Below are 13,669 nucleotides of genomic sequence, written 5' to 3' on the forward strand. Positions count from 1 at the left end.
CACACACACACACACACACACACACACACACACACACACACACACACACACACACACACACACACACGCTTTGGTAAAATCTGAGGTTTTAGTTTATCCATTCTTACGCAGCCACATGACTTACTGTAGATAATAATGGATTTGGACAACGCTGCCTGTTGGCCTCATGCTACTGAACATGTTGGATTAAGTGTAAAAGTAAAGCACTGCTGAACGTCACTGATTTTTCACTCACAAATCAGATGAAGGAGCTGACTGAGAATCCCACTGCGGTCGGTCATTCATTCATGTCTATTTGATTTTAACGGTGGTGTCTTGGGTAAAAGGCAGTAAGGGAAGATAATGGGTTGAGTTCTCAGTTGTTTATTCAAAGCGCTGCTGCTATTTACAACAAAACTGACTTTTTATTTGCATGAATGACTGTATCCAAAGGGCAAATCTAAAACATGGTTGTTTTTCAGCTCAATTTCTTTGTTACAATGAACTGTTTGACAACTCAGCTACCCACCTAACACAGCTCCCTCCATTTATCCCTTCAGGATTTTACTCTTACATTATTAATTAAAAACAACCATATACAGGGATAAGGTCAAAGAACGTTTTTAGTTTAAGACGTAGTATTACTTGATAGAAGGCATTTTCTGTTACCTTTCCTGCCATCGTGTTGGACTGAGATTATCTTGCGTGTTAAGAGTCGTGTCCGCGCCCCATCTCAGATTCTTCAAAATCTTTTCCTGCTCAGAGTACATGATGGAGATCTTCTACTACCACACCAAATTTGGCTCAACATCTGTAAACTTAACTGTTAGTGTTTTGTGAGCAGGTAAGCCGTGGTGGCCATCTTGAATTATGCTTACTACAAAAGTTAAAGGGTTGGATGTAAAACTAAATTTAATGATTACTTCCTGACAGTGTCATGAAAACTGTCCACTGGTTAATGAGGCAACACTTGTTCCCACAACATCATTTAGGCCCTGTTTACACGAGAATGAGTGGAAACAGAGATTTTACTGTGTTGTTTGTCAAAAATGTGCATGGTTACAAGTTAAAGCTGTGGTCATTGAATCATTCCAGGTCATCAGCTGACTTGTATTTCAACAACACATAGGCACATCAGTCTTAAAGTGCCTGTGACATGAAAATTTTAAAATAAATATAAAGGCATTATTGGAAAGATAACATTATTAGCATATTGCAAAAATAATTTTCCGCTGCTGAGATGAAAAGTTGTTGAGATATTTGCATGTGAAGAAACAGGAAGTGATGTCAGAGAGGAATGCCTGCATGGAACAACGCATTGATAAAATAGCTAAATACAGACTGTAGAGAAGAATCTGATGTTTCTTTAGATTATTTTGAGTCTCTATCAGAGATAGATGAAGATTAGTCAGAGTTCAAATAATATTGTTTCAATAAACAAAGATTATGGAGTTCAGATTCTTAAAGAGTTCCCCTTTGATATCACTTCCTGTTGCACTTTGGCTGAGCCAAGTTCAAAAGAAAATATCAGTTTATGTGACAAAATGGGTAAAATCGCATATTTTATGCAAGGTTTCTTATTTAAAAATGTGTTTTCTTTGACTTTTTGTATTTGATGGATAGGCATGTCACAGTTAAGCATCAAAACAGTTACATCCAAACAGGTGAATACATAAATGCTCGTTTAGACCAGGGGTGTCAAACTCAGGTAAATATGGGCTGAAACACAACGTTTGCTTAACAAAGTGAATAATAATAACTAATAATAACTAATAATAATAACTTTATTCATGAGTGAAGCATCAAATCAAGCTTGTGTGTTGACCTTTGACCTCCCTCTGGCAGCCTGCAGTGCTGGATAACCTGCTGACTTCCATGAAGTTCGTCCTGCATGGAATGGGCGTCCTCCGCATCAACCTGGCCAACAGCAGGAACAAGGTAGAAGTTCAAACTGTCTGAGTGTTTCCACGTCCTCTCCATCTCTTCCTCGTCCTCGTTCAGGTTCAAACTCAGCGCAGCTTGCTGCTCACCCTGACAGCCACTGGAGGGCAGTGTCTCTATACTGAATCTACTGGATGAAGAGCAGCAAGTTAGATGATGGGTGGGTGGTTGGATTGTGAGGTTTAATCTGATTTGAACTTTGTGGTTTTAGTTATGAGAGCTTTCCACCCACCCGTCACTTCCTGCTGGGAGATGGAGACACAAACGTATTTCCACTATGAAATGTTGCCAAGGGTGTATTTATGTTTACACGTCTTTGTGTGTTTCTCCATTCATTTGTGCATCTGTGGTGACTACTAAATCTGAAGAGCAGAAACAGACTCATAACCATCACATTTGTCCCCCATCTCTGCTCGTTCCTGATTGTTCATCCATTCTGTCCTCACGTCATCCTCTCTCAGGTCCACGCTCACTCAGTGCTGTCGTGCGGGCGGTGCTTTGACGAGGATCAGGTGTTATTTCCCTTCCTGGGCCACGCCTTGTCCTGCCTTTGGGCCGACCATGGGGTGAAGGCAGCGGCCGCCCGGGGCTACGAGTACGAGCTCAACGACTCTGCACTGTAGTGAGTATTTCACTGCTCACACTCACGCTGAGCCGAGGGGAGGCGGGGGTCTAATTAGCAGACGTTAGTAGCAGGTTTTCAGCCGTGTGCTCGCTGTCACTTGCAGTCAACATCTGGAGAGCGGAGAGGAAGAGGCAGGGAAATGGATCGCAGTAATCTGTTTAAAACATGAATTTGAACTACTTGGATTAAATACAGATGTGATGGTGGGTTTGTGTGTGTGCAGGAGAGAAGTAGTGGAACGTTTTGGACACTTTGAGTTCGAAAAGAACTAAAAGTTTAGTGGCAGCACAGTGAAAACAAAGATGTGAGGATGATAGAGGGAATGGTGTGTGTCTCTGTTCATGGTGTGGTAAGAAGAAGCTAAAGTACTCCAGGAGGCCGTCTCCTCTCATCCTCTGCCTCAGTGAGAAGCCTCGACTCTGGGGTTATCCACACCGACAGGCCCCTTGGTTCCCACTGAGAACTGCCACTCGTCACCGTCACCTCACACACTGCATAGTGTTACACTACCTGTGAGGACCGCTTTTCAAAAGTTAACACCAAACGATAAGTTTGGTGTTAACTCTGATTTATGGGATCTATCTTGTGCCAGCAGGAACTGAATTTGAATTGCTCAGATTGAATCTGAATGTGCATAATTTGAAATTGGATGCATTGGTTTGAAAATAAATTTTTACTAAATTGAACCTGAATTTAATGGTTTGAAATGGAATTTAAAGTTGTGAATTTGAATTAATTTGCTTTGAAACTGTATTTTGGTTTATTAAAAATTCAGTTTGACTACTTTCACTTTCAGTTCCATAATTCAGATTTTTGTGTCACATCCTGGTCCTTGAGAAAGCCAGGCAGAGTAATCAAACACAGATCCACAGATTTATGTTTCACTTTGGTGAAGTTTCCCTTCTGTAATGTAACAGAGTTGATGCAATCCACTGTAAAAGTGACAAAAACAGACAAAGTTATTTTATTGCAGTGATTAATTTGATCTATATGTAGAAAATGTTACATTTACATCACATCATGGATCAGTCAGCAGCAGCATCTGATCAACATGTGATCCATGATGTGATGTAAATGTAACATTTTCTACATACAGGTCAAATTAATCACTGCAATAAAAAAAACTTTGTCTGTTTTTGTGACTTTTACAGTGGATTGCATCAACTCTGTTACATTACAGAAGGGAAACTTCACCAAAGTGAAGCATAAATCTGTGGATCTGTGTTTGATTACTCTGCCTGGCTTTCTCAAGGACCAGGATGTGACACAAAAATCTGAATTATGGAACTGAAAGTGAAAGTAGTCAAACTGAATTTTTAATCAACCAAAATACAGTTTCAAAGCAAATTAATTCAAATTCAAAACTTTAAAATCAGTTTAAATTTAGTTAAATTTATTTTCAAACCAATGCATTCAATTTCAAATTTTGCACATTTAGATTCAATCTGAGCAATTCTAATTCAGTTCCTGCTGGCATAACATTTATGCCTACTACTGATTGTTCTCAATAATGTTAGGATTTTAAAATCTATGCAAAAGTCTTGAACCTCTTTTCGTTCCATTTTACTTCCAAGGACTTTGACTCTTTTTGCAATCTTTAAAGAGGTCTTTGCCAGGAGTTCTTTCTGGAAATTAATTAACTAACTAATTAATTAATTAATTAATTAATTATTTTATTTAATTTAGGGGGTAGGGGGAGGCTTGGCTTCTTTTCCACTCTTTTTCTGTCCAGAGTCTGACTTTTTTCAGCAGAGTAGTTTTGTTGTTGTTGTTTGTTTGTTAAGCCTTTTAAAACAATGAATCTTTCTGTCATAAAAAGGCTCCTAAACTTGGGTGATGAATCAGAGTCATGTTAACACGTAACAATTGAGCAAAACACCAGCTAATAATTAAAAATTGTTTCTGTAGGTACTTTTTTATCAGCATCTTGTTACAAAAACAGCATTTGTTTAAATTTATTAAGTTGAATCAATAAAAAAACACAACATATAAAACAGCATTTTAGCCTGAACTTGATGAGTCTTTATCTCAGTGGGTTTTATCTGGTTAAGTAAAGGGGACTGATGAGCTGAAAACTTGGAACACTGGTATTAATCAGCTAAAAGGAAATGTATCTTTAAGGTCCTGATTTTTTCCCCCAATTTTTCAAAACACAGCCTTTAGGCACTTTTCATTTGCTTAAGATAAATTTCTGTAGTTTAGGTTTTTTTTTAAGCTAATGCTACATAATATCAGATATCTGGATCAAATATGATACAAAAATGGACTGAAAATGAGTAAAAAAAAAAAAAAAAAGCAGCCAAAGACCTTCAGAAAACCTTGAAGAAAACTCTTGATCAAATCAACCTTTAAAAATAAAAAACAAACAAAAAAAACAATGTTACTGTTGGAAACTTAAAATGTTTCTCAAACAACAGGCTTGCATGTTTTTTTGTGCAAATTTTTCGTTTTACTTTTTTTCTTTTAAAGCAGCAGGATGTGTGTCTGTGTCCAAGAAACTGATTCAGGATGACTAGTTGTGAATGTCACAGTCAGTTCACATAGGTGGAGGTGTGTGTGTGTGTGTGTGTGTGTGTGCGTGCGTGCGTGCGTGCGCACGCCTGAGATTTAAAGATCACGTCTCACTGAATGTGTGCACACAAACAGAGGCTTCATCATGCTGCCTGTGTTAAGTGCTCATCAGTGTTTAAAAGCTTGGCCTCAGTTTGTTTATTATGTAAAACCACGATGTGAAAATTCATCATGATGGACCCCCCCCCGGAGCTCCACCTCTGCACTCCCAGCCCACAAGCTGGCAGTCGACACAACCACGTCAAGCACAATGAGCTCACACACCCCTCACTGATTCTTTTGATCTCCAGTTTTACTGCAGGTTATTTTTCTTCTTACTTCTTCCTCTTCTTTTTAACTCTCCTCTTCCTCTCCTAGTTTCTTTGACAACATGAGCCGCATCACTTCTCCAGAATACGTGCCCACAGAGACAGACGTGCTGCGAGTGCGACTGAGGACGACAGGCGTGATCGAGACCCAGTTTAAAGTCAACCACCTTATTTTCAGGTAGACTCTGCCACTTGGCCCTTGTAACTTTACAGAATGAGTCACTTTAAGAAGCACTGAGTTACTCAGCGATGCCTCCTTTCATTCTCTGCACTAACTTTCCTAACTTCTCCATCTGCTGCTCTCTTATCTCCGTCTACAGCCGTGTGATTAGCCTGAGATGTGAGTTTAAGATGGGCGGCTTCGTTCAATATGTCAATACGTCTGAAAGTTAGTCGTTGGTTTTATCAGCAGGGCAGCAGAGGGCTGATATCTGAGCTCAGGAGGTTGATCATATTTGTCGCTGAACACCACCTTCTTCATTTTTTATTGGCTCGACTCACTTCCTGAAGCCTCGCAGGGTCACGGCAGGGCGAGAGATGAGAATAAACGTCTCGATGTACAGAACCCAACAAGTGCCAAGGGTGGAAAATGTGTTTGTTGCTTTAATAAAGGATGTACCGTATTTATTCAAGTGTAATATGTAAAATTAAATCCATAAAATCATCCATAAAGTTAGGGTGTAGTTTTATACTTGGATAAATATTTTTACTTATGTATTTTAACTGAAATATCGGCTTCATTCACAAAATGACTGAGTCCGGAAATGAGACCGCGTCATAAAAAGCAGCTGAAACGACCTTACCTGTGACACTCATTCGTGCTTCAGAGCGAGATAGTAACAGATCCAGGCAGGCGACTTGAAAAAAAGGGGAAAAAGCAGTCCTGCAGCTCAGTAATGATAACGAACTAATGACATTAGCGTGTGACCAGGACGCTTCTGGAACAACAACAAAAATGTTCGTCTGTAATGGCTGCTGTCTACCGGTGTTCTGAAAAGGTTTGTATCCCTGAAAAAAGTTTCCCCACCAGAGGGGGCGCTCGCGAGTAGGAAGTAATCTGCTTTCACCCGACAAGATGGCCCAAATCTCATGTGAAGTCTCTGACTTTTGTGTTGACGCCTCCTGGTGGACTATGTGTAAAATGCCAGAAGTCATATGATGCTGCTACAGCTGATATATATTTGTTGTCAAAATACCTTTTAGTACAAATGTTGTTAAAATAAAATGAACAGTCCAATGATCATTTTGCTGATCTGTATAAAGACTGCAAAGGCTGAAAAATCTTAAGTCTGTATGAAATTGGAGGTACCGGTAGTTTGAGGATGAAATTGCAGCTCATCTGGGGAAATCCCAAGGTGTTCCCAGGCCTGCTGAGAAACATAGTTCCTCCAGTGTGTCCTGGGTCTTCCTCTGGGCCTCCTCCCAGTGGGACATGCCCGGAACACCTCAACAGAGAGGCGTCCAGGAGGCATCCTAACCAGATGCCCGAGCCATCTCAACTTTCTCCTCTCGACGTGGAGGAGCAGCGCCTCTACTCTGAGTCCCTCCCAGATGACTGAGCTTCTCACCCTATCTCTAAGGGAGAGCCCAGACACCCTGTGAAGGAAACTCATTTCGGCCGCTTGTATTCGTGATCTCGTTCTTTCGGTCACTACTCAAGGTTTGTGACCATAGATGAGGGTAGGAATGTAGACCGACCGATAAACCAAGAGCTTTGCCTTCTGGCTCAGCTCCCGCTTCACCATGACAGACTGGTACAGCGTCTGCATCACTGCAGAAGGAGCGCCAATCCACCTGTCGATCTCCCGCTCCATTCTTCCCTCATTCGTGAACAAGACCCCGAGATACTGAAACTCCTCCACTTGGCACAGGACCTCCTCCCCGACCCGGAGGCAGCACACTACCGTTTTCCGGCTCAAGACCATGGTCTCAGATTTCGAGGCACTGATCCTCATCCGGGCTGCTTCACACTCGGCTGTGAACCGCTCCAGTGAGAGCTGGAGATCAGGATCTGATTAAGCCAATAGGACCACATCATCCACAAAAAAGCAGAGATGTGATCCTAAGGTCACCAAAAAGGATCCCCTCAACACCTTGGCTGCACCTAGAAATTCTGTCCATAAAAGTTATGAACAGAATCGGTGACAAAGGTCAACCTTGGCGGAGTCCACCTCTCACCGGAAACGAGTCCGACTTACTACCGGCAATACGGACCAAGCTCTGGCACCGGTCATACAGGGACCTAACAGCCCGTATCAATAGGCCTGGTACCCCATTCTCCCGGAGTACCCCCCACAGGAGTCCCCGAGGGACACGGTCGAATGCCTTCTCCAAGTTCACAAAACACATAGACTGGTTGGGCAAACTTCCATGCACCCTCCAGGACACTGCTGAGGGTGTAGAGCTGGTCCGCTGGTCCACGACCAGGACGAAAACCACACTGCTCTTCCTGAATCTGAGATTCGACTATCCGTTGGACCCTCCTCTCCAGGACCCCCGAATAGACCTTACCAGGGAGGCTCAGATGTGTGATCCCCTTATAGTTGGAACACACTCTGCGGTCCCCCTTTTAAAATAGGGGGACCACCACCCTGGTCTGCCAATCCAGGGGAACTGCCCCCAATGTCCATGCAACATTGTACAGTCGCGTCAACCAACGCAACCCCACAACATCCAGAGCCTTAAGGAACTCAGGGCAAATCTCATCCACCCCCGGCGCCCTGCCACAGAGGAGCTTTTTAACCACCTCAGTGACCTCGGCACCAGAGTTTGTAGAGTCTGACCCAGGGTTCCCAGGCTCTGCTTCCTCATGGGAAGATGTGTTGGTAGGATTGAGGAGGTCCTCGAAGTTTTCCGCCCAACAACCCACAATGTCCCGAGTTGAGATCAGCAGCGCACCATCCCCACCACAAGTAATGTTGGTGGCGACCCCCCCACCCCCGACGCCAGTTGGTGGACCAGAATCAACTTGACATGTATGTCTGATGTGTGATTTGGTTGACAAATTATTAAAACTCTTTTTAATTTGATGTTAAAGAATCACAGAAGACTGTGCAACCAAAAAGTTAACTAAACGAATAAAAAATCAGACTAATAACACTTTTGTCACTTTTTTACTTCTGGTTTGCTTCCATCAGTGAAACATACTAAATGCTCATTTCAGTAACTTGGACCTGTTATCCTTTGCACATGCAGTCTTAGTAAATCAGGCACAACACCTCCACTTTTAGCACGTTTTTTTTATTTTTTGAATTTGCACAGGAAATTTGTATTGGTTTTCTTGATAAATCAGCCCCATAGTGTTTTCTTTTTGAGTTGGTGACATGTGATGGTGTTTTTGTTAACATACTGAAGAAAATTAGATATTATTCCACTTTTCAAAACTTTTCTGTCCGATGAGCATTTCTTCCTTCATCCCAGTCTGATGATAACTCTCCTGTGGAGTTAAAAGAACAAATCCTATCTGTTTTACCTTTATGACACCTAAATGCATATAGCTTTTATGACACCTAAATGCTTATACTGCATCTCTGGGCGACTTGTCTGACCTGATTTGACAAACGTTTTACGTCAGGAAAACTTTCATAAAGATCAAAACAGTTAATGTAAACAAATCTGCTCAGATAGTGTTTCCCTCTCAGACCTCCTGATTGAGTCACCATGGCGTCAGTCAGGCAGATACAAGTTGGTGATTTTATTTGTTTCAAATATTTTTGGACGTCATCGGGTGACGGCGTCTGATCTGAGCTGAAGGAGCGGAGTCTCAGGTGGCGCTGCAGGATGGATCACTCTCACGCTCCCTCTCTTCTCTTATCGGAGTCTTTGAGAAGATAAATAATTGGGTTTAGATAATTAACATGCAGCAGCGTGAGTGTTTGTCAGGCTCTTTGTGCACATCTGTGCGTAGGTTTGTGTGTTTATGTTTTGAAAAGATTAAGCCTAGGGTTTGATGAGGAGCTTAGCATAAATTAATGTAATTATAATAACTTTTGGCACAAAATGGATTTAAAGAGATTTGGAGAGGTGGTTTGTGTTTGTCAATGAGGAAAATGGAGTTTTCTTTTTAATTTAGAAGTAGTGAGCAAGTATTTATTGACGTTTTAGTGCCTATGTGGATTTCAAATGTGTCTGCAAAATTATTCCAAGAATTTAGATCTCTGCTCTTACTTCATATTTAAGCTGCACTTGAAGCCGTAAATGAAGTAGGTTTTTTCAATTTGTTTCCTCCTCATTGGTTAGTAAGGTTTCTCATTTGTTCAAACATCTGCTCCCAGCACTTCTGTTTCCATTCACCTCTTTAGTGTGGCTGAAGATTGCTGTGGCTCCGTCCATTGCCCCTTTTCTGAGGTGGTTCTCAGATCAACTCATTTTGAAGCTGTCTCTTTAAATCAAAATGAGGCGCTTCCCCCTTCAGCTAGTTTGATATAGGTGTTTGCCACTATATACTGTACCTGCGCAGACACGTTTTGTCTACAAATTAATTAAAAGATGTCAACAACTGAAGACTTGTCCATCCAGCCTTACATGTTGAAGCCAGAGTCTGACCCAGAGCCAGAGGAGAATGAAGATGACAAAACTGTAGCTGGTAAACCCAAACTTTTATTTAGCAGTTTTGTTGCCAATAATTTCATGTAATAGTTCAGAAAATGTAATAGAAAATAAAGAAAACTGAATGAGTTGAAAAAAATATGACCCGAAACTGAATATAAAGATGTCTTCTCAGCACTTTTTTGCACTCATAGACTCCAAGCACACAACAAAATATGTTTAACGGCTAAAAAAGTGAATTTTCATGACATGCCTCCTTTAAGTCTGGAGGAACAAAAACAAACTTGGAAACTCCTTCCCTATTTATTGTCTGCGTCTGAAATCAAAGGGTTTTATAATGTTTTTGCCTGTGTTCATGCATGTTTAGTTGTCTTTCTGGTAACAAAATACATTATATTGCCAAAAGTATTCACTCACCTGTCTTGACTCACATATGAGCTTAAGTGACATAATTCCTAATCCATAGGGTTCAATATGACGTTGGTCCATCCTTTGCAGCTAGAACAGCTTCATCTGTTCTGACGGCTGTCCACAAGGTCTAGGAGTGTTTTTGGGGGATTTTGGACCATTCTTCCAGAAGCACATTTGTGAGGTCACATACTGATGTTGGACAGAAGGCCTGGCTCTGTCTCTGCTCTAATTCATCCCAAAGGTGTTCTGTCAGGTTGAGGTCAGGACTCTGTGCAGGTCAGTCAAGTTCATCCACACCAGACTCTGACATCCATGTCTTTATGGACCTTTGTGCACTGGTGCACAGTCATTTGGATGGGTGAGCAAATACTTTTGGCAATATAAAGAATCTCATGAACCATTTTAGTGAGACTCTTAAAGTAAACATCAGATGTACATCTACAGCTCATTACAGTTCAGGGGCAACCCAATTCAAGATTGTCACCACAACTTCTTATCATTAGTCGACACCAAATTGACTGTAGCTCAGTCAGTTTTACACACAGCTAAAATGGATGTGGTAATAGCGCAGAGTCATTGTCAACACAGAGTCTGAGCACTAAAAGATCTTGAGAGATCTCACAATATCATTTTCATTTTTCATTTTCATAAATTTTATTCATTCCATGAAAAAAAATTTTTTTATGTACAATAAAAATAAAAAAATACAAATACAATGAAATGAAAGGAAGCAGAGAGAAGAACAAAAATCTCATATCTGCCCCTTTTTTCCTCAATTCAAACAACGTAGTATCTTTAGTTAACAAAACAAGAACATCAAATCATTCAAGAACAACAAATTGTATGGTTACACATTATACTGTTTCATATTTTTTCAACAATTCCACTTTTATCATTCTCTTGAACATGTACTTTGATTTGGCACTTTTCACATAATTTTCCAGATTATTCCATAATCTGACTCCTTGGATTGAGGTGCACCATTCTTTCAAACATGTTCTAAATTTACTGTAGGTTTCACGAACAACTCTGTCCGCTTAAGATTATAACAGCTTGCTCTTTTTGCAAAGTTTTTCTGGATGTTTATAGGTAAGGTGAGCCTTATACATAACTAATGACATAACTAATGAGATATTGTAATCAACAAAATCATAAAATTTCAATAATTTCAGTTTAAAGAATAATACATTAGATGGATAATAGTAATGTTTTCGAGTGATAACTCTTATAGCTCTTTTTTACAAAACAAAAACAGGATGCATATCACACAAGATCATGAATAAAATTAAATTCAAGGATCGACTAAAACTATAACTCAGTGCCCTCGCAGCTCAACATGAATACTCAGTCATAAAAGGCAGTGGTTGATAGGCATTCCTTCAAGGCATATTAGGCCTTTAATTGTGAAATAGAGTAAAATCAGCTCCTTCAGGTGAGACAGATAAATGTGAAACAATCTGACTTCCACATCAGTGTAAAATATATTCAGTTTATATTAAGAAAAGGAAATCAAATTTTTATGATATTAATGTTTTACATGTTTCCAGTATTATGTTACTCAGGAAATGGCTCGGAGCAGATTGGAATGTGTTTGATGAAACAATAGAAGATGTTTTCTCAGATGAAAACCTGTTTAATAAAAGACAGGCGCTAATTCCAAGTTTAATTGCAGGAGGGAGATTAGATAATTAAAGGCTGTCATATACTGGATTTTCTTTTTTATTTCATTACATTTTTAGAGAATAATGAATGTTTAATTTGTTAGTTTTTTCAGCCATTTATTTAATTTACCTGATAAGCTGCTATAAAGTATTCTAGATTTTTCCTCTGTTTTGAAGCATTTTTTACTGTAAGTGGAAAAGAATGGAGCCTGGTTTACTCTGGTGTAAAATATTAATTATTTTACTAGATTTATGAGGAATATCCTAGTTTTATTTTTACCTGATGTGACTGTGTGCATTTATGAAACATTACAGCTGTGTAGTTCAGATTTTACCAGAGTTTAATTCAGAAGATGCAAATGACCTGACCCATAATTACTGAGTGAAATGGATCAGAGGTGTGGGGTCAATTGGCTCATTATTATTTATTTTTAAATCCTTGTTTCATGAAAACTGACATGAAGGACGAGAGCTATCTGAATGCTGAGGGGGGATTTCTGTCCCAGCCACCAGGAGCAAGGGTTTTCAACAATTAAAGGCCTAACTTTCCATAAAGGAATGCATGTCACCTCTGACTGATAGACGACTCGTCCTGCTTCCTGTTATTCATGCTCCATAAGTTCACCCTCATCTGCAGTGCTGTAATTATCAGAACTCTCAATGTTAGACTAAAAATACTTATTACACACAGGTCAAAGGTCAATCACTGCACGCACATGCTGGTGGACATAGACAAAACAACAAAGTGGAGTTTGGATTGGGGTAGAAATATGATTCAGCCTTGAAACCTGACTAAAGGAGTTGTTGAACTGATTGTTGATGAAGTGATCTCTTGTCTTCTAGATTCAGGAAGGCAACTTTCCCTGATTTGGTTGTCGCCTGCTACTGAAAGGCAAAAACCAACAATGTTTTTGTGTGTTTGCATGCATGCGTGTGTAAATGGTGTGTAAATTATTTAAAAGAAATCATAAAAGCAGGGGTGTCCAACTCATTTTCACAGAGGGCCCTCAAAGGGCCAGTTGTAAATTTCATCATAATGTTTTTCATGTATGCAGTGTTAGATAACTCAGGAATGTGTGCCATGTTTAGCTTTGACTAAACACAAAACGTCACTCTTCTAGTCTTATTGCTAGCTGAGCACCGCTAACAAACAAGAACTGAGCTCTACCTGGTATTTCCTACATAGAAACAGTGTTTTAACACATTCTCTTATAAACACTGAAAAGAACTACGTGTACAACTGACTAAATGTGAAGAAAATAATACAGAAATACTATTAAAAGTAAACAGTAATCACTAATAAGTTGTGGTTAGTACCTGCCATCGTGAAGTCTGAACTCTTGCACTTTCCGACAGGGAATTCTCATGGATGATCAACATGCATTAGATATAGTTAATGGTTGATGCTGGCTTTAAAGTTATATTTAAAAATAAATAAAGCATATTTTGAGACATTAAAACTGTGCAAGCTAATTGCTCAGTTACTTAAAGCCAACAACTCGAGGGAAGGACAATATTATCCTTCGCCTTTAAAATTTATTTTGTTGCATTTAATCACAAATTTAAAGTTTACCTTGATATAAAAACAATTATCATATTAACTTTATAAATGTATACGTATATAT

The 13,669-nt window shown here is 39.8% G+C and overlaps 1 protein-coding gene across 1 annotated transcript in view; it reads left to right on the forward strand.

Moving 5' to 3' along the window:
- The window catches only part of gnav1 (guanine nucleotide binding protein (G protein) alpha v1), a gene marked incomplete at its 3' end in the record, with an annotated part of 29,910 nt that overhangs the window by 7,262 nt on the left and 8,979 nt on the right, over positions 1 to 13,669 (forward strand). The window contains 3 exon segments of the mRNA XM_014031254.1: positions 1,825 to 1,917; positions 2,382 to 2,542; positions 5,474 to 5,602. Coding sequence (XP_013886708.1) covers positions 1,825 to 1,917; positions 2,382 to 2,542; positions 5,474 to 5,602 — 383 coding nt within the window.

The sequence above is a fragment of the Austrofundulus limnaeus genome, unplaced genomic scaffold (assembly GCF_001266775.1).
Source record: "Austrofundulus limnaeus strain Quisiro unplaced genomic scaffold, Austrofundulus_limnaeus-1.0 Scaffold1211, whole genome shotgun sequence".
Classification (NCBI taxonomy): domain Eukaryota; kingdom Metazoa; phylum Chordata; class Actinopteri; order Cyprinodontiformes; family Rivulidae; genus Austrofundulus; species Austrofundulus limnaeus.